The sequence below is a fragment of the Scleropages formosus genome, chromosome 1 (genome assembly GCF_900964775.1).
Source record: "Scleropages formosus chromosome 1, fSclFor1.1, whole genome shotgun sequence".
In the NCBI taxonomy this organism is placed as follows: Eukaryota; Metazoa; Chordata; class Actinopteri; order Osteoglossiformes; family Osteoglossidae; genus Scleropages; species Scleropages formosus.
The window spans coordinates 33485405-33507258 of NC_041806.1; the positions used below are offsets into that span (position 1 = coordinate 33485405).

Sequence of the window (21854 nt, forward strand, 5' to 3'; positions counted from 1 at the left end):
CATCCTGGCTGCACCGAGAAGCACAGTTATCCCACGTCTGGATGCAGTGCAGGTGCTGAAATATATTGCACTGACTCAACCCACAAATTACTTTTCAATGCCCGCTCTGGTTTCGCTCATCTGCTCTGTGGCAACCCCCGTCCTGCTTGTGGAATTCCTCATCCCAGCTATAACCAATCGACCCTTTACATGATTAATGATCAATATCACAATGGTGTTTTTCAACATAACTGATTGGTTGCAAATATTGTATTATAAATATGGTAACATTTAGCCATTATGAGGTATTAACTGTTAATAATAATTAATAATGTTAATTAATATCTGTATGCAATAGAATTTTTTTTGTATACGATTCCTGTCTCTGTGATGCTGGACTGACCCTGTTCCTGTCTGTTCTGTTGTGACCAAAACAGGTGAGAGCAAAAAACAAAGTTACTGCACTTCTTGGAAAATAATTTTGTGAATCGGTATCTAAATCAAGCAATGTAATATTTTCTGTGGAAGTATTTCGTAAGTTTCTTTGTTTAAAAAGCCTGTCCATCATAGACTGATTTCCCTTGGGATCAATCAATTTGTTTGTTTATTTAAATAGTTTATTTGGGACTGCAGGCACTAATGATGAATGATAGCTAATGGTTATTTCTCTGACAGAAGATTAGCTTCTGTTCTATTCTGATGATACCCTCACTAAGGTAAATAGGGTAAATAATAATCACTACAAATGGACCCACTCTGCTTTTATTAACTACTCGCTCCAGAGTATTTTGCGTTGCTCACAAATCTAATCCTGTTACTCTTAGATTCAAAGGTCCTTCTCATAAATTATGTTGCCGCTTTGTTGCGGTCCAGTGCATTAGAGGTCATGAGTAACATCTGCAATGTACTATGTTCACATCCTCTGAGTCGCAGGTGGTCGCAGGGGTAACGGGGTGCGTCGCTGTTCTTGGACTCAAAGGCCCAGGAGTGACATTCGAACCAAGGACTTTACAATCTGAAGGTCGCTGGTTGGAATGTCAATCCTGCTCCAGAACCCTCAATCAAGATACCTTCCCTCAATTGGTTCACCTTTATATATGGGCAAATCACTGTAAGTAAATCTCTGTAAACTGAAGAGAAGTGTCGACTGAGTGAATGAATGCAAAGGTAAGGTACCCCTCCAAACACACACACACCGTTCCAGTAAAATTACCATGGTGTATAAGTGGGTGAGTTTAATACCACTTTGAACAAAAGTACCAGATCAAGGAATAGATGTAAAAGGAGCACAAATATGATATCTTATCACACCTTGCCTGCTTTTTCCTTAACTACATTTCAAATAATTTCACTGCATGTTATTGCTAACCTTCATAATATACTCTACACCTTAGTCCGAAGTGACTGAGAATGTTAGATGAGCAACTACGCAATTCTTTCTGCATCAAGTAAGGGTCAAGGGTTCGACAGCAGGAGTGTCGGCTTCTATGAGATGTACGTTGCTTTGGAGAAAAGTGCCTGCTAAATGAATACGTGTAAATGTAAATGAGTGGGATTCAAACCTGGAACCTAAAGACCCCTGTAAGGCAACACCTGGAACCACTACGCAACCAGCTGTGTGCGCTGGGCATTGATCTCTCTCTGTCTGTCTCACTCTCTCTTTGCATCTCTCTCTTTTTCTCTGTGTCTCTCTTTCTGTCTGTTTCTCACTCTCTCCTTCTTTCTGTCTGTCTCTTTCTGTCTTTGTTTCTCTCTGTCTCTGTCTTTCTCTCTTTCACTCTGTCTCTCTGTTTCTGACTCTCACTCTCTCTCTCACTTTCTTTCTGTCTGACTGTCTGTCTGTCTCTCACACACTCCCTCTTTCTCTCTCTATCTGTCTCTCTGTCTCTTTCTGTCAGACTCTGCCTGTCTTTCTCTCTGTCTCACTCTCTCTCTCTTTGTCTTTCTCTGTCTCTCTCTGTCGCTCACTCTTTCTGTCTTTGTTTCTCTCTGTCTCTCTCTCTTTCTTTCTTTCTTTCTTTCTTTCTGTCTGTCTCTCACACACTCTCTCTGTCTGTCACTCTTTGTCTCTCTCTTTCTCTCTGTCTCTCACTCTTTCTGTCTTTGTTTCTCTCTCTCTCTTTCTGACTGTCTCTCACTCTCTCTCTCTTTCTTTCTGTCTGACTGTCTGTCTGTCTCTCACACACTCTCTCTTTCTCTCTTTTAGTCTGACTCTCTCTCTCTCTCTCTCTGTCTCTCTCTCACACACACACACACACACACACACACACACACACACACACACCGACTTGGCTGTGTGTGAGCGCTGCGTTTCGCCGGCGGCTTTGGGGCCGCGCGGAAACCCTGCGTCGCGCGCCCGCCGGCGGCACTCGGCGGAGTTCAGCGCGCGCTTCCCTTCGCTCGCATCAGTATGGTGCGGTGACGGGAGCCGCGCGCGATGGCACTGGGCACCCGCAGCTCGCGCGACGAGCACTAGAGAGCTCAGCAAGAGGCAGCAGAACTCGCCCGCCGTTGCTTCAAGGATGTTCTTCCCACATGCGGCTTTCTCGGCTCTAAATCACACACTTGTGTTGGGAATAACGTGCTTGACCATCTTCTGCAGCTTCACCCAAAGTTCCCCCGAGTTCTCAGGTTTGGACCGATGCTTGTTCCATATTTGCGGGGGGGTGTTTTCGTGACAGCGCAGCTCTGAGGCGATTCTCTAGTTTGCGGGTTGTCGCGCAGCGCGAGCCTTGTTCGGGGTTGCGCAATGGGCGCGCGCACAGTCCCAGAGGTGGCAAATTAGCCCCGTTCGTGCGAAGACTTATAAGAGACGTGAAGAGGAGTAAGTGGGAGTTCTAACCCGAAAGTGGGCAAAGTCGATGAGTGGATGGAATAGGTAACCTTTCAATACGATGCCGCTCCACATTAAATTGTGACGTTTTATAACCTGGACATACCTTACTATGAATTCCTTAAACGCCCCAAGTTTCGGGGCTCTGACTGAGCGCAGTGAAACTTTCCCAGCGGGGGTCAGTGCTCACTTCTAGAGCTTTCTCCTGCTCACCTGCTGCTGCCCCAAAGGTAAAAAGTAAGGGCTCCTCCTGATTTGACAGGGGAAAGCATGACTGACATATTTCAAATTTCAACTTCCCCTGGCTTGTCATTTCCACCGCAGGCCATTGATGTGTGTATTTGTAACCAAGTGGCAAGTAAATAGCAAATATTTCCCAATCAAGCAGCCCTCAGTTCATGTTTCGTGATTCCTGTGATTGTAAGCTTCGCCACTGTTTCCCACGGAAGCAGCAACATTGGACCGAAAAGGGTACCGTGAGGAACCCCGCAGAACTACTGAAGGTTCTTCACTTTTGTAACAACAGAGGAACTTTTTTTTACACTCTGGATGCAGAAGATTATCCCTCTGAGGTCAATCTAAATTACCCAAAAGTACTTTAGGTATGGGGGGGGGTGTAGTGGCGCAGTGGCGCAGTGGGTTGGGCCACAGTTCTGCTGTCCGGTGGGTCTGGGGTTCGAGTCCCACTTGGGGTATCTTGTGACGGACTGGCGTCCCGTCCTGGGTGTGTCCCCTTCCCCCTCTGGCCTTATGCCCTGTGTTGCTGGGTAGGCTCTGGTTCCCTGTGACCCTGTAAGGGATAAGTGGTTCTGTAAATGTGTGTGTGTACTTTAGGTATTTGGAAGGGAGAGGAGTGTTTTTAGGGGGTGCGATGGCGCAGCAGGTTTGGCCAGATCCTGCTCTTTGGTGGGTCTGGGGTTTGAGTCCCGCTTGGGGTGCCTTGCAATGGACTGGCGTCCCGTCCGGTGTGTGTCCCTTGCACCCTGTGTTGCTGGGTTAGGCTCTGGTGTGCTGCAACCCTTCTCAGGACAAGCGGTTTCAGACTGTGTGTGAGAGTGTGTGAGTGTGAGTATTGGTTTTAAGATCCGTTTTGTATGATTTTACCCCTTCATAGAAACGCCTGGTTTTGAACACTTTTATGTCAGGTGAATTAATGTTCAGTCAAAGAGAAACAGGAATATTACTGAATATTACAAAAAATTACACATTTGAACTCCATTGTCAACACTTTTAAATTTGTAGCCAAATAAAATGGTTTGGTTTTCTTAAATATTTTTTGAAATTCCCAACACAGCCACACAACAGTCAAGGCGTAATTATACTATAGCTTACTGTAATTCCAAAGACACCATAATGATATTGGGAGCAGGCGAAGTGGCTGTTGTTGTATACTACACTTTAAAAAAACAGTATGGTCAGCATCTTGTGTAGTATGTTCTTTTTCTAAACAGCTATTTAAATGATAAAACAACACTGAAGGGTGGAAAGCACAGTTTATGCCTTGCATTTTTATTGTCATGTTCCAAAGAATATGTTTTAAATGCTAAATGGAAAGGTTTGTTCTGCCTAAAATAGTTCAAGACTACATATTATATGTGGTAAATGTTGACGTAGCAATACATTGCATGTTCGTGTAGCTTTATTTATTATTCTACCTCTTTTGGTTGACAGATGAATTCACAGTCAAATGAAATCCCCCACATGGTGAATATAGCTCATTCAAAGATTTTTTTTTTCTTCCTGGTTCTCCTGAGTAGGGTGAGGATTGAAGAACTAATTAGGTGGCTGAAAAAAGCCAGTCATGCAGAGCACGATGGTGGGGAAATACGAGAACATTAAAACTCTCTTCTTCTCCATGAACAGAGCTGAAGGTGTCTTTGAGAAAAAAAAAATGTTAACAATCAGCTGGAATTTTAAAAAAGGAATCCGCAGAGACAGTTAGAAGAACAAACCCAAGCAGCATCTTCCCCACTGCCAGCTATGCAAAAGAATGTGATTTTTCCCCTTCAGACCACAAATGTTTGTTTACAAGTGGTTGGTGTGGCTTATGGACATACATACTCCACCCATTGCCTTAAGAGCACGGGCCAAAGCCACTGTTCGCTAAACCTTGTCCGCTGCAAAACTCTTATAGACGCTAAAATGCCTCTGGCCGACACTGATTTAGTCGCAGCGGTCCAGCCCTGGTTTCTGGCCTGTTGGACAGAGGAAGATGCTAACACTGCACTAGTGAGCTGGGCTCAGTAGAACGTGAGAACCAATCCCAAAATTCCTTCAGGACACCAAAAACCAAGGCAGCTGCATTCTGCACCAGCTGAAGCCAACCTATCCTGTATAGAATGGCAGCTGATGGTCACTGATAGAGGGTGAGCTGAAGCATGTGTCTCCCAGGGACAGGGTCATGTCTCTGTTGAGAAAAACTCAGGCAGAGATTTATTATACATCATGAGACCTTAGGAGTAAATCACTCTCTTTCTATATTCAAAAGCAATAAGGTGACTTATTTCTCAATATTGAATCGCTATTGAGATATACCGAAGAATGGAATCTATATATGTTTTGGTTTGGAAGGTAGCAATGGATTGTCGCTGGTTTTTGTTCCTTTATGGAAACATTATTTTTTAAAAAAATTAATAAAAGTCTTTTTAGTAGTACTAGAGGCCATGTACCCTTAAAATGAGCATGCTTTTGTATTAAAAGCTCTTGTTACGCTGATTTTTTTTTCCTGCTGTGTTAAATTCTTTTGTAAAGTTTTTTTTTAGTTTGATTTTACTTTAATTTTTACGCATTCTTAGTAACGTGCTGCAAAATAATCAAGATAACTAATAAAGATGAGGTGACATCCATTTTAGACAGCTTCAAAGTCTGACATGTAACCCAGTTCTTTCATTATCTCTCATGTAACTGAAAGATCGAATACCCAATGGGGTCATTAACAGTTAAAATAAATGGCTTTAGTGCCATAAAAGTGTAGCCTCTAGCTCTTTTGTACAGTAAATAGTGGTAGAAAGGGCAGCAGGTCAATGAGGTCAGTTGAGGCTATCTGACCATTAGCAGTTTGCTTGGGAAACAGTAACAGCCTCCTAATGATTGTACATTAACGCATTTGAAAGCATAAAAAGTCATAAAACAACAGTGCCTGCTAGTGCCAATGTAAAATGTGTCAGCTGCTAGTGATTAAAAAAATGTGTAATATTTATATTAACTTACACTTTAACCCCAACTTAAACAGATAAAATCATTTGGTAGCTAGTAATGTGATAATCAGGTAGGTATTTAAAGATATTGCATTACAAGAAGGTGTGGTGTGGTATTTGTGATATTATCTGTATAAAATGTGCACAGGGAAATTATGCAGTGTCATAAAGAGATTTATATTTATTCAGTTAGCTGACACTTTTCTCCAAAGCACCTTACAATTAATTACCAATTTATACAGGTGGGTAATTTTGGGGTAAGTACCTTACTCAGAGATACTACAGCCAGAGATTGAACCTGGGGTCCAAAGGCAGCAGCTCTAACTATTACGCTACCAGCTGCCCCCCAGCTGCTTTATAATTGCTGCTTAAAGTTGTACTTTTGGGTGCAAAATGTGCTGTCACAAATGTACTTTTACAAAATGCCCTATGAAGCATGCGTCACAATTTCTATTTATGTAATTATTTTGTGGTGATCTGAAAAAAATAACATTTAACGTGACACTCCAATGGTAGTTTGAGACTACAACGATCATCCCAATTCACATTGCTTTGTGTTCATTGAATCCAAGCCTGTACCCACTCTGTTGGGCTTCTCCTGTAACGGTGCCTAAGAGCAGCGATCGGGCAAAGTGTGGTAAGGAAAGCAACAGAGTTAGGTTAGGTCTTTGAGGCTGCGTGTAACTTTTTGTGGAACATTTGAAATATGTATGTAATATGATATGTAATCAATATCATATCTATGTAATATCTGAAATATTAACAGTTACTGCAGAAGGTCCGTCAAGATTTTATACGGTGTGTGTTATGTGTACGGGGGTGCAGTGGCGCAGTGGGTTGGACTGCAGTCCTGCTCTCCGGTGGGTCTGGGGTTCGAGTCCCACTTGGGGTGCCTTGCGATGGACTGGCGTCCCGTCCTGGGTGTGTCCCCTCCCCCTCCGGCCTTACGCCCTGTGTTACTGGGTAGGCTCCGGTTCCCCGCGACCCTGTCTGGGACAAGCGGTTCTGAAAATGTGTGTGTGTGTGTGTGTGTTATGTGTACAGCTGCTTGCGCACTCATGATAGAGCTGGAGGGTCCCCAGCATTGTTTTGTAACCCAACCACCGTCACATTTCTCTGCATTTTTGTCACCTCCATCCCTGTCTAGGTCACAATGGATATTCTTTCAGCTGTATAATCAACTGGCGACATAGGGAGACCTTGAACAGCTGCACTACGGCAGTTCTCCAGCACCAGGGTTCTCCCCTCTTGGCCAGAGGTGCTGTGCTCTGCTGGATAATCAGACCGGGAGCTTGTGTGACACGAGATGGGAAGTTTACTGCTGAGATCTGACCAGGTCATAGGGGTCAGCTCATCACCTACTCCTCTTCAGTGCTGTCACCCCCCCCCCCCTCCAGCCCCCATGGCCCTTTGAGTGGTCACAGGTTTCGTATTTCAAGCCCCCAGCCCCCATTCCATCCCCGAAAGATCTGAGCTGAGCGGACGGTGTTTCTCAGAAATTGTCTCTCAAGGTGGAACTCGAGACCACTATGTTCTGTCTCTTTTGCTTCCTGACTGGCACAGAGGTTCTCCTTCTGAAAAATTTAGGGCAAGTGGAGTCCCCCCCCCACAAACTGGCTGCTGTGTTTTTGAGCAGCCCCTCAGGTCTTGCTTAGTTCTCCAGCTTAGTGTTTCCTGTGTCAGTGTGCCAGGTAAGCCTTGTGGAAACAGACCAGGCTTCCTGCTTTGTTTTTTCTATCGTCACGGCATCCCATGGCAGTCATTCTTTAAAATCACACAGATTCAGAGGGGAAAAAAACTTTATATATCCAGCTTTTGTTTTTGTCCATTGTCACGTTTGCATGGGTTTGGAATTCAGTATAACCCCAGACAAGATGTTCAACTCTCGAGTTTTGTATGTCAGCTGTCGCAGTACGTAGAACTTCATCCATCGGTGCATTTATGGTTTGAGCTGAGGAAAGCAGTTCAACAGTGGGATTGAGAAATCAAGAAATTCTGCTTGCATTACTAAGTATTCATCGATGTCAACTGAGTACTTTTGAAACGAGCAGGAATGAAAAGGACACACGTGAAGCACATATTGAGGTTCACTTGTGCGTTAATTGGTGTGCAGGAGGGAGAACTGTTTACCTAGGGTCAGCTGGTAGTCTAGTGGTTAGAGCTGCTGCCTTGGGATCCAAAAGTTGCAGGCTTGATCCTTGCTTCTAGCTGTAGTACCCTTGAGAAAGGTCCTTACCCTAAATTTCTCCAGTAAAAAAAAAAAATTATCCAGCTGGGTAAATAATTGTAACCTTAACATCATAAGTTGCTTTGGAGAAAAGTGTCAACTAAATAAATGGAAGTCACACTGGGGCTTTGTCTGCCATTATTAGTTGCATTAAACTTGTTTGACAATACAGTGCTTTAATTACATCATAAAACTGGTGGAAAACAAATGATGCAAGCACTCTGTCTAACATCCAGTTGAGACATGTGTACATCTGCTCTTTAACTTGGATTTGCTGGAGACTAGACATTACCAGCATGTAGGCATATTCAGAAAGATACATGGTCTGCCAGCTATTTCTTGTCTGATTTGACAATTCTAGGTGCACTGCAAAGTTTGCCTATTGGTGATAGGATTTGGGTAAATGGAGGATTGTAGAATGCTGGATTTAAACAGTCGGGCAGTGTTGTAAAAGTGGAAGACTTTACTGCCAAAATGATCATACATAGTGGCTTTCCCTCATGGAGTAGTGCTGTGTTAATGTTGGATTTATTTTGATGTAAAGATGTTCTGATGTTTTAAAAATCCAGCATTCTTAGTAACTTTATCTTATTAAGAAAGAGTGTGCGGTCATTTACAAATCATTGCATAATTTTTTCAATTGCTTTATTGAATTACCTGAGAAATTATGACCTTTTTGGCCGCTATTGAAGGCTTCCTCTACTGTTTACCAACCTGTCTATTATGTAATCCTGCAGGCTTCTTGGTGTTGGAGAGACAAAAAATCTCACTTTTCAAGACCCGTGTATCTGCGTGGATTATCCTAGATGACCGTGTGCCAGCTCTGTAATTACCTGTCTCGCTCCACCCCACTTACGTGTGCCTATCAAATTATCTACTCAACAGAAACCGCCCCCACTCCCCAGAACGGAATTGCTTGGAGGGCTCCTGCTTGTGCCTTAGAGAGAAATGTGTGCCATTTGTAGTAGCATGTTCATTTAATACTGGGTTGGTGTAGACTGGTAGCTCCTGAGGAAAAACAGTGTGCACAGTTCACCGGGGCCTGCATACTCAGCCTGGAGATGTTGTTCATTACCCTTACAAAGCTGCATGTGTCATACTGTCAAAATGCAAGGGTTTCACCGGAATCTCTGCTTTGGTTTGTCTCAGCAATAACTGTCAAAGATCCTACTGAGCCCATCTGGATGGCACCAGGGAATGGCAAAAATTAACCACTGATTTAGTGCAGTGCAGTCATTTATAAGGGTAGCCATTATGGTTTCTTGCAACCTCACATAACAACAAAAGCATCATTTAAATACCAGCCACCAAAGGTTTCTGTTTTTTGTGTGTGTGTTGGGGGGAGTCTGGTGGCTTTGTTTGCTTGAAAGGAGAAGAATCTGTTAGAAGCTGCCCCATGGGTAAGTCTGTTGATTCTAAGCCGCTGTCTTTGCAATGCACAATCCCTGCTTTGGAACAGAAAGTACTTCCTTCATTCACATTATGCATTCAGCTACATCGATGAGGATGCGGGTTGAATTTGAAAGGAGTACATCTTGCGTTTCCCTTTGAGTGTAATTTGCATGATCTCACATGTAAAGGTTATCATCTTGGATGTAACAGTCAGTGTTGCTCACACTAGTTGGGCAGTACTACCAAGAGATTCACCAGGGCATTTAGATGAAGAGCTATTGGACCACTGAGCCACCGAGACCTAAGGGTGGGTGGCCTTGCTTTATTAAAAAAAATAAGAGAGCAGTCTTTCAGTTCCCGGAGAGTTCACAGCTGGGGAACGTGATGCCCAAGACGAGCTAAGATGGGCTCTGACAGTTGCCAAAATGAAAGTTATACCACAGCAGTGCTACACAGAGAAAGTGTAACAACCTTTAGATCCTCTAGTAAGTGCATCTGCTTTGACTATATGTTACTTTAGTTTCTTTCTGCTTAGCCTTACTCATAATGTTCCAGAAGGAACAGGTAATCTCAGCTAAATTTCTGAAAGCTCCTAGCATCTTTCACAGAAATTGCACTTTTTATGAATGAGAGGTGATTGAGATTAACAGGGAGGTGCTTAGAAGTTCACCTTTTACTACACATGCATTTGTCTCCTGACGGCTGGAGCAGAGCGGTCAGGCTGAGTGCTTGACCCTTTTCTCACCCACCCAACCCCACGACCATGTTTCTCAGGTCATAAAAGCGGCCATTAAAGTGATGGATGACCGAACTGAGGGGCCTTCCTGTGTGGGTGGTTGGAGCCTTGGTGGCTGTAGGCTGGGTACTGATGAGCTGGCAAACTGGCTGTAAACGGAGACCAGACCCCAGTAACCATGCCCAGTGCCCACTGGGGAGTAATCACTAACCCCTAGGGTTATGTTCACAGACAGAGTGCACCAGGGTTGTAAGAGAAAAAAACTATATTGTCATCGAGGCAGATTTGTGGTATTCCTCCGTCTTAGACTCCAGACTCTTCAAACGTCTCTGAGTGCCAAGGTGAAATAAAGCAGGACAGATCTCTGTGTTGTCTGTGCTCCTTAAAATTGCCAAACCGAACCCTAACCCTAAAAGTGCCTCCTTCAGTAGGCTTACTAGACAGAGCAATACATTAAGTTCATCATGAATTACTAAGCTTTTCTCCAAAATATCTTTTAATTTTACCTTAATTAAGAGTATTGAATTTTAGGGGAGCTACAAAGGTACTACAGCTACATAAGTAAGGTCCCGCTTTGGTCTTGAAGCCTTAGGGGGCAAATATTTGTCCTTAATTAAAGCACTTCCTGCTGCTCTGACACTTTTGGGAGGCTATAGCTGCTTTTCAGTCCAACATCTCTCTGGTATTTATGAAATCTGAAACATCTCAGCTGAGGTTTGAAATTGCATAGAGACTGCTTAGGTACCTTTTTGGAACTGTGAAATGGAGCCACTTTCCATCCCATTGCCCTTAGCATGCATCTCAGAACATTAGTTCTCTGCTACTCATTTTGCTTATCTGCTGCTGATTTAGCTGTAAGTCTGCTGAAAGTTTTGCCACTGAGCAGATTTGTAGGATTTTCAAAGAGGGGTGGTAAAGAATGAGGAGAATGAAATGTGTGAAAACAAATGGATGGAGAGCACTGTAAGTGTCTACTGATTACTGAAGGCTACAGAAACTCAAAACCATTGAAACCATTGGTCTTAGGTTCACCATGTGGATCAGAGCAACTGTACTGGTCATTGGACCTCATCTTAGCTGGTGGAACATCACATTGTAGGTGAATATTGCAGACCCTATGAGAGTTGGCAACCATACGGTATGACTGTGAGATGGGCAATGTGAATGTTGAATAGAGAATAAGGCCTAGAAAGCCAATGACAAGTGAGAATTAGATTACAGTACCGATGCAGTCATGCACAACAACCCCTGCCAGTGACCCCTGCAGACATCAACATGGAGCTGGCATCGCGTCAACTTCTGCGGATACATATTCAATAGTTCTCTCCAGTGACCAATTCATAAAACAGGATTAGTATTTTCACCATAATCCTCACCATGTGCATGTTGTCAAAAATGGCTTTTTGGCAAGATCTTAGAAACCCCCCCCCAGTAGTATAGTACATCATAGTAGAAAGACTTTCAATAGGGTTTATTGTGTGTCCCGGGCACAAAAGCAGGGCAGGTCAGATTCAGCTCTATGAGGTCTTCACATAGCAACTTCTTAATTTCTTACAGCGTGAATCTGACACTACCTTTGCTGAAAGAGATGGAGTACATCGCTGAAAGCTGCACTGGTACTTCTTCTGATGAGCTGCTGAAACTCAAACTCCAGGCTAGCGCTTATCCAAGGCTGGTAAATACATGTGAGGTTGTCACAGTGACTCAGCTGGTGGCATCATCGTCCTGTGCTTCGAGACTTCTGGACAACTGTCAGTAGAGAGTTTGCATGTTGTACCCTTCTCCATGTGGATTTTTTGTTCCCATTTGCCCTGAAAGAGTATCATTTGGAAAGCAGAATTAAACTGTCAGCTTTTCTCAGTAGCCAGTTCGGCCTACGTGGTTATCAGTCTCCTAGTGCTTTTTTTTCTTCCAACAAATTCAGTCTCCTAACTTCATGTTTGGTTTATTAGATGTCAAGTAACAATCAAACAGTATTTTCCAATCACCCGGTCATCAAACAGACAAATACTAATAGTGCAGCCCACTGATTCCAGTTGAATTAGCAAGTTTTGGTTCATTAGGCATCTGCTTTTCCCTTCTTGAACATTTGTTCCCCAACCGATTCCTTAGCAGGGATAAAAATAAATCACGAGATCAGAAACAAAACACTTACTGCTTTTGTTCTTGGGGGAAAAAGCGGTTTAAAGCAAACTTCATAGAGTTAAGGCTCCGACTGTAAGTAGGCGATCGCCAATGTGGTTTATCGCACAGAGGAGTGGAATTGCGTGTGGCCTTGGCAGTTTAGGTGCAAAGAGAAAGAACTGACAAGCTTGCTCTCAGTTTGGTTCAAACCAGATCCATGTCTCCCTCATGTGAGTAAGTCCCTTCAGCTGATCCTGCACGAGTGACACGGGCAAGAGGCTGATGGGCTCTCAGACCAGATCACCTCCTGAGGCCCCCCTTTAGAATGTCAGTTTTTTTTTTTTTTTTTTTTTTTTTTACTGGAGCAATTCAGGTTAAGTACCTTACTCAAGGGTGCTACAGCAGGAGGTGGAATTTGAACCTAGGTTTTTGACTATAAAGCAGCAGTGCTAACCACTCCTTTGCTGAGGCACCAGTTTTTTACAGCATAGGAAATATCAAGTCTTCATACTGGTTTTTGAATTAATATTACAACTCACATATATATATATGAGGGAAAGGGTTTTTATTGTGACCTATTGGTTAACCACACGCACACACAATCTGAAACCACTTGTCTCAGGGACCTGGAGCCTAACCCAGCAGCACAGGGCACAAGACTGGAGGGGGAGGGAACAAACCCAGGACAGGACACCAGTCTGTTGCAAGGCACCCCAAGTGGGGCTTGAACCCCAGACCTACAGGAGAGCAGGACCCAGTCAAATCCACTGCACCACCACACTCCCCTTTTTGGTTAACTAGTACAGTTCACTATTAACAGTAAATCAGTACATAAGCCATAGGTTTAAAAAAAAAAAAAAAAAAAAAAAACCAAGTGGGGTGTTTTCTGTGTGAATGGTTAAATCAGTTTAATTCTAAATTACCCTGAAAACCTGCAGACCGTACAACCATTAGAGGATATGATCTGATGCTTTTTGTGAATTTCAAGAAAATTGTGAAAATTCTCTATTTTAGCTGTTTTTTACAATACATATTGCAACCCCGTAACTGATTATGTGCAGATTTTTTGACATTTTATACTCTGTGCATTTAGTACTCTTATAGTGATTTCTTTTCTTAGATTCTGGCTAGAAATTCTGAACTTGTAGACCACACTCACATATTTTACACAGATTTAATAGATTGGCTTGCAGTAACCTTTTGTGTTTTTCAGACTGTCCATTCTAGGGCCTCGATGCCTGCAGATTTTCTCTCATAATGACCACATTTCCTGCTTTTTTTCAGAAAATGGAGAAAAAATTATGCCGCGGTCCTGCTATCAACTCTTGCCACATCCTTTTTGTTGTGTGTTTCTTAAATAAATCATTTAATTTTACTTCATTCAGATTCTGTTCACTTTGATGAACTGTTATAGATAGAAGCCTTCAGCTAGTTTGTGGTCTTTTTACCCTCTCATTGTGCCGAGTTATTCCATCAAATACTATAATGCCAGGGTGTGGACTTGTTTTAAGGGGAATTCTGATTTTTTTTGCTATTTTGAAGCAGTTTTTCAGTGTGTGTTACATATGGTTTAAATTACATGGTTTACTTAGATCATTTCATTTAGAAAAAAATATCCAGCAAAGTAATTTCAGTTGACTTCTTTACCGAGTTTACCTTTACATATGTGGTTATTTGCAAGGTGGTGCAGTCGCTCAAGCAAAAGGGTTAATACTATATATCATAGCTTCACATAGTGTATTGTGGTCTTCCTGTTTTTGCATGAGTTTCATCTGCAAAGTCATATCTCCCACATTCCAAAGACATCCTGTCCAGGTGAGTTAGTCACTTTCAGTTGCTCTTAATGCTTATATCTGTGCTCAAAAATAAACTGGGGTCTATTAGGTATTATTATATTATGTTATCCTGTCCAGCTATGGATCACTATGTCATTGCAATCACTCAGCTCCTCACACCCCATTTTCTAGAAATTTCCCACCTGCTTAGCAAGGCACCAGAATTTATACTTACATTTTTTGATTTATCAGACAATTTTCTCCAAAGCAACATACAACCCAGAATCAACAAAAGTCCATTTGTCACAGAGCGCTAATGCAGATGTGATTTTCAGTGCACAGATTGTTCTACCCATAGAATTGAGTTAGACTGAAAATATATAGATAATTGTGACCAATGAGGTATTCATACTGTGGCACACTGCATCCTGATTTCAGATGTAGCAAAGAAGGGCACACAGATAGCATTCATAACAAATGCTTATTAAAACACTAGCACACAGGAAAATAATGCTCTCGGTCAAAGAACCCTTTTTCCACAAGCACTTGCATCTCAAGCCAGCCAGCCTGCTTAACACTCCCCAGGCTTTTTCCCTCTCATACTAACAAATGCAGTCACTCCATTATATTCCCCGTAAGTCCCCCCAGTGGTTAAATACTTAACTCCGTTTTTCCCATAATCCAACTATTTACAATCAACACATTTTCCCGCTCAAACACATGTGGGTAGTTACAGTATTTATGCAAATTTTGTTTATGAGGGAACTCATTTCTCCCATCCGGCAGGCACTACACATCACTGTGCACCATAACAACCAGATAAAAAAGCGGTTTCTTTCCTCACACTGTTATGTACATGAACAGCTGATTGTTAGTCTGTGCAATACTTTTTCCCTCTTACTTATTACCTTCCTCATTATTTCTTCCATCCTTCATTATTTATTCCTTCCCATCTCTGCACTTCTTGTATGTATGTATGTTTGTATCTGTGTATATGTATGTTGTGTTTTTTTATCTACTCTACACTATGAGCCATTGGGAACTGAACCCAAGTTCCCTGTATGTATGTGTATTCTTGGCCAAATGAATCGGATTCTGATTTTGATTCTGATTCTGATTTAATCACATTAGTGCCAAAACCAAGAACCTACGGACTTTTGATTTTGGACTTCTTCAGAGTGGGACCACTTCCCAGCGAGATTTGGAGAAGTATATATTGATCTTTCCGAGGTATAGGGGATGACCAGGTCCTGTAGCTATTGAGGCAGAAATCCTTTGGCCATCTTGTAGACTATAACCAGGGTCTCGTACCTGATATGGGCAGCCAAAGGAGAGAGACTTGGAGGGGGAATATGTGGATAGAAAACACCAACACTGACAACTATTTTCCCATGATGCCAGCAATGACTATTGGCTAGCATGTATTTCACTTTTGGTTATTTAAAGACATGAGCTGCACATGCTGATCTGTATCTTTACCAAGATCCTTAGCATTGTTCTAATTTACTTCAGTAATAACATAAAGTGGCTTCTGTCATTTCCAGCTTCTGTGATGTGTATGATGTCAGACTGAATAATGGGCAGAGTTTCACATGCTCAGGTGTATCAATAAGAGATTTGCCTGTTGGTGGCTAATAATAGGAGTAATATCCTTTGGATACATCTGTCTTGCAACGTACAATAAGCACATATTTTTTGTTGCGTGGGTGGTCAGATTTAATCAGTGTCATATTTTCACGTTATGGTATTATTGTTCAGTAAGAAGTAGTTAAAAGTTTTAGTTTTTGAATCATTGAGTTGGGTGTTCTCCTCAGGTCCGTGATCCTATTCAGTTGTGGGTCAGAGGACTGCAGCCTTCAGCAGAGCGGTGGCCACTTGTCACACTCTCGAAATGACGACCCAGTTATGAGTTAACCGCAGCATTCCACCCCGATGGCACACCTTGCCCTTAGCCACTCGCCTGTGGTTTTAGCTTGAGTAGGTGGGAGGGGCTTATCCAAGGCACCGGACTGCAGTTTGCAGCGGCCAGCCATGGCCCTGTATTACACATGTATAGCAAATAGCCCCATGCATATACCATGTAAGAAAACCACAGGAAGGTGCTTGAGACTAGTATAGATACTTGTTGTTGAGATTGTGCCTGTTTTTGCAGGCAACAGTAGGAAGCCTGATGTTCAGGTGTCTTTTAGTGTGCCCAGCAGTCACTATACCAGGTTTTACTGCAGTAGTACTGTTGAAAACAATCCCGTTTGTCTCTAGGTGTTACAGAGTACAGGTGTAGGTGAAGCATTCATTTGTTGCCAATGTATTAGTCTCAAGTAACACTGAAATGTAGCAACATCCTTTAAAGGAAATACAAGGAGATAAGAGTGTTTCTTATTCCAGGTATAAAATTTGTCCTGATTTCTCTATTTTGTTTGAGCTGGTCATATTTAGAACGTGCAGTAGTGGCAAAGAAGTACAGGTCGCTGGATCTGCGGTCTGCTTTCGGGAGGTTAAAGGAAGTATTAATTTACCTGAAACTTTTCTCCAAAGCAATTTACAATGTTAAAATTATTTACCGATTTATACAGCTGGGGAATTTTACTGAAGCAGTTTAGGGTAAGTACCTTGCTTAAGGGTACTATGACTGGAGGTGGAGATCAAACTTGGGACCTTCAGATCCAAAGACAGCAGCTCTAACCACTAGACTACCAGCTGTCAACATACCAGGGCTGGTGGGAAAGGCCAAGCCGTATACCACATACCTACAGTATAAGAGTATTAAAATATGTTCTCAGCCTGGAACAGATAGGGTGTAGGTGCGGTTCCAGGAACCAAGATGTTATATTTGTGGAGCAGAATTCAATTTTATTGTTTCGGGGTGGTACCGCCAAGCATTTTCAAAGTTCTCTGAAATTTATTGCAGTTCCTGCACCTCAAGGAAGACGGAGTGTTCTCTTCTGTTGCTTGCATTGTAGAGGGGCAGGGTGTTTTCAGTACTTTCCTGTGTAAAATGATTCGTGATAAAGCATGGTGATGATCATGCAAGTCATCCACCTAGATTTCCAGTTTTGGGTAAAGTGGACAATGACCAGGTAAGCACTGTTTAAGAAAGGAATAACGTAAAAGAAGGGAAAAGGAGGCCCTGACAGAAATGCTTCTGCACCTAATCCACTTTTACCCCGTCTGTAAGTCTCCTGTTGTACCTCTCTTCACCTGCCCCTGCTGGTGAGGGAGTGATAGCCCTCCTCCCCTCCCATCCCTCCTATGGAAATACCTCAGATTCTATTGTGGACGCGGTGCCAGTTTGGACATGAAAGCTTGTCTGTTCAGCCTACGCTGGTTGCTATGGTTTCAGTGTGCAGCCTGCTCACCTGACGGAAGGTGAGTGTTTTCATTTTCTGGGCTTAAAAGAGTCACGCCGTTGGTATGTAGATCAGGGGTTACGTATTAAAGTGGTTTACTGATCGTTTGTTTTTATTTGTGGTCTTCACGGTGCCGAGATGAACTTCAGGCAACATGGCACGTGTTCATAGTCTCAAATGTGAGTGTGAGTAGCAGTCTGCCAGTGCGAAGAAATAGAAAAAATGTGAATAAAAAATGCCTGCAAAGTGTTGTTGCAGTTGAAATTTTAATTAGAATTTATTTTTTATTCATCGTAATTTAATGCAGTAGTGCAACTCAAAACGTTTACATTAAATTTGGCTGATGCTTTTCTCTACAAGCAACTTACAATTTTAAAGCTACAAATTTACAATTATTTACCCATTTATACAGCTGGGTAATTTTAGGGTAAGTACCTTGCTCAACCGTGGGGATCAAATCTGTAACCTTTTTATCCAAAGACAGTAACTCAAATCACTGCACCACCTGCAGTCCCAAAGTAGTTTTGATTTATAACAATGGCATCAACCATCTTAATAGCAATCCACTGGATACAAACATAAAAGGTATAGCCAAAAAATAATGGAGAATAAAAGTCAGCAGCTGCAGTGTTTTAAACTACTTTTAGTGGTATTTGTTATCAACAGTAAGGTACTTCAATGAATTTGAAGGGAACCTATCCTATATTTTTATTATTTTTTTTTATAACCTGTATTTTTGTTTCATTTGTTAGTGATGTGTTTAGTTTGGTGAGAGTTTGACGAATTCTTTCCACTTCCATCATCCCATTAACATAGTGCTGAAGTCGGGTTAATGGCAAAGCGATGGGCTGTCAACGAGAAGGCCGTCCCATGCAATGAGTCTGTTGAACACTGCCACTGCTCTGTGTGAGTAACCACAGCAAGGTTAGTCTAAATGAGTAAACACAGTAAGTCGCAGCAAGGTCACAGTGTCAGCTCTGGGCTGTTTGCTTTATTCAGTCAAACAGCACTAATTGAGGTAATGCAAAGCCCCTTATTGTAGGGTGCCATGGCTTGGTTAAAGTAACCTCCTGGCACCTCTAGTGTTTGAACAGCGTTGGTCTGGGGGCCTCATTGTCGCTGTCTGGGGCCTCATCACCGAAATGTTTCCTTCTGAATCCTTAGGTGTCCATTAGGTGTGATACATGAGCAGTGGTGAAAGCCGGGAACTGGAACTGTGCATTTGGAGTGAGCAGAAGAAGACGTGCACATACCTGTGAGGAGAAACATGGAAACCAGATAGCAAACCCACTGAACCTCTATCACTGTGTCAGGCTATAGGTCCCAGAAGTTTCCACAAGTGGGGCTTGGTCCATTTTAAAGTGGAGCACGTAGAAATTTTATTGTTTTTGAGGAAAGGAAAAGATTTTGCACCTTCCGTCTCAGACTACAGTGCAAACAAAACATGGGTGGAGCTTCATGTCTGTCTTATCGCTGCAGGTGCCTTCACGTCTGTTCTTTTTGTGTAGAGACGGCAAAGGGGACACGCTGGCTCCTCTCCTGATGTTTGTTTTCAATCCATCTCCGTTTAAACAAAACCCCAACACCCGGAGGTCCTGTTTAATGTACTCTTACACAGCAAGGTCATTACACAAATTCCTTAATTACACTAGATTTCCAGGAAACAAATGCACTAATGTGACAATGAAGACCGCGGAAAGCTAAAGAAAGGTTTGCATGTTTTCCTTCTTGTTTTCATAGTTAGGAATTTGAGCAGCTGCACTGCCCCGAGATGCTGTCCTTCTCCTGACTGTCAGGCTCCTAAAGGCCCCCCCTTCAAAGGTGCTCTTCAGAGCTGCTCAAAAAAGCAGGATTTGTGTGGGTGTGAGGAGGAGGACCCTGCGAGCGCAGAAGTCATTTGTCAGGACTTGTCATGGTGTAGCAGTGTGATTCCAGTGTCAGAAGGACCCTTAATGTCCAACCCAGGGACTCAGATGTGGTCTGCCGAAGGGAAGCTCTACTTCCGAATGAAGCAGAACACAATGAACCGTATTAGGTGGATTACATACTGATGGTGAAGACAGATTTCTCACTGTATTTCAAGGGCTGGAACTCTGGCACAAAAACATCTTCATAGAAATCTTGTAAATATTTCCTGTCTCCTGTGGATTATTGAAGAATGGGTTTAGGCAGAATCTTTCATGTATGAACAGCCATCGAGTGTGTCTCCTGAGACTCTGTCCTCCGTGCCCATAGGCTGCTTACCTGCGAAGCTGCTGAGGTGCCGTATTCGTAAGGGTAAAAATCAAGTTCCAATGTCTTACTTTTGTTATTACATATGCTCAAGGAAAAAAAAATCTTGCCTCTTGAGTTAAAGCCACTTCATTTTATGGGCAGAAGAATAGAGATGATGGACCTGTCTCCTCCTTGCGAAAGAAGTCATTTGCTTCCCTACCACCTATTTTAAAGGAGGTAATTCTCCAGTGGTATGCCTCCATCCCCCTTGTTTGATGAGGAGGGTGATGTGTCATGTGACCATGTGACCTTGTCATTGGTATGCGTTGTGTCGCCCTTCAGGCTACCTGTCCACAAGTTTGAGGAACTACACAGAGCAGGCCTGCGATGGGGAGTACTTCTCAGTGCGCTGTCCGCCCCACACCACCATCAGCATCCAGGCTTCGTTCTATGGAAGCAAAAGCCCCGCACCCCTGCAGTGCCCACCCCACTCCGCCCTGCCAGGAACCGACACACACTGCTACGTGTCCACGTCATCACAGGTAAGTAGCCTGCAGCCGTGGGCTGGGTTAAAGGTGCATGGCGGAGTATTCGTACACTCTGCCCCTGTTTTACCTTGCATTGCTGACCCATCATTTTTTTAAAATTTCTCATTTAGTCCAACTGCTGACAGAGGCTTGTTTTGTAAGAGAAAACATTTATGTCTATTTTCTAAATGATGTTTATCACATGGATTTTAGTCTGCCGTCCTTTTCAAAATAGCGTCTAATCTAGTCTGAATGAAAAACAACGTTACTGCATCTGGGGCAGTTGACACAATGGGGCTGTTTACACATAGATCTCTTCAAATCTCCATGGCGATGAGGAAAAACAAAAGCACTGTGTGTGCACTTGTTTGCACAGTTTTATTTGGGTCTGCAGAGGGACCGCCCTTGTCTTCCTGTGGACCTGACGGGTTAGGTCCTGTCTCTCGGTGGGCGCCCTGGTTCCAAATGAATGCCAATGAAAGACCTGCAGAAGTGCAGAAGGCCCTGTGGCGGCCCTGCCAGCACGCTTCTGGGGTTTGTTCAGCAGATGTCTGGAAGTCTTTGAGGAATTCCATACCTGAGCTTGAAAGATGTGACTCAGGATGAGGGGTGGTGGATTCTGTCAATGCCTGATCTCTGTAGAGCAGAGACCAAAAGGCCAGAGACTGGAGTGACCTGTTGGAGTTTTCCCATGTTCGTCCTCTCCTCTGGAGCCAAGGAGCCTCGCTGATCGTTCGCATTCTGTGCGAGTTTCCATCTGAGGCGCCTGACCACCACAGGAGAGACCCTACAATATGCCAGTGTGGCAGAGCATTTATGACTGCTGGTGGCATTCTGAAGCAAATTAGAGCAGGAGAATCTGAATGAGCGGCTGCAGACAAAAGAGGGTCTTTTGGTCGAGGCACAACCCCAATGAATTTGGGAGGGTTGTTATGGCAGTAGCCCCACGGAACAGCTTTTGTGTGGAAGGCCAGGGACCCTGCCCCTTTTGAAGTGTGCAATTTGCCATAAAGCCTCCATATACAAAGAGTTACAAAAGCAGATTCGTTTTGTTTGTAACCCATTTCAGTCACCAGTTAAGCTGGGCAAGAAAAACGTACTGAAGTCGTGAAACATAGTGAACGTAGTGAAGCCTCATTACATGTTGAGCCGTATGCAGTGTTTGTTGTATTTTACAACTTCGTATTGCGGAAAGGTGCTTCAGGAAAGTTTGTTGACGCTGTTATTCTTAATTTAAAAATCTTGAACTCCTTATAATTGTATATTCAATCTAGGGGTTTAATGATTCATTTTCTAGTGAAATATGTCATATTTTCCAAATTACAGTTAAGAAGTACTCACATTCGGGTTTAAAGAATTCAGCTTTTCAAGGAGTTTCATTCAATATCCCTACTGTGACTGACAAGGCATTTCTTCAACATTTATAAGGAGCACACGCACACTGGCAGAAGCTGCTTGTCTTGAGCAGGGTTGCAGAGAACCAGGGCCTAGTCTGGCAACGCA

General features: G+C 43.0%; 1 protein-coding gene across 3 annotated transcripts in view; it reads left to right on the forward strand.

Moving 5' to 3' along the window:
* Nucleotides 1-2320: 2320 nt before the first annotated feature.
* The window catches only part of eva1aa (eva-1 homolog A, regulator of programmed cell death a), a 61772-nt gene continuing 42238 nt past the window's right edge, over nucleotides 2321-21854 (forward strand). For all 3 annotated transcript variants that reach the window (XM_018735058.2, XM_029258311.1, XM_018735059.2), the window contains exons 1-2: nucleotides 2321-2610; nucleotides 20167-20366. In XM_018735058.2, the coding sequence (XP_018590574.2) occupies nucleotides 2502-2610; nucleotides 20167-20366 (309 nt within the window). In that variant the 5' untranslated portion in view covers nucleotides 2321-2501. The remainder of the gene's footprint in view (nucleotides 2611-20166; nucleotides 20367-21854) is intronic.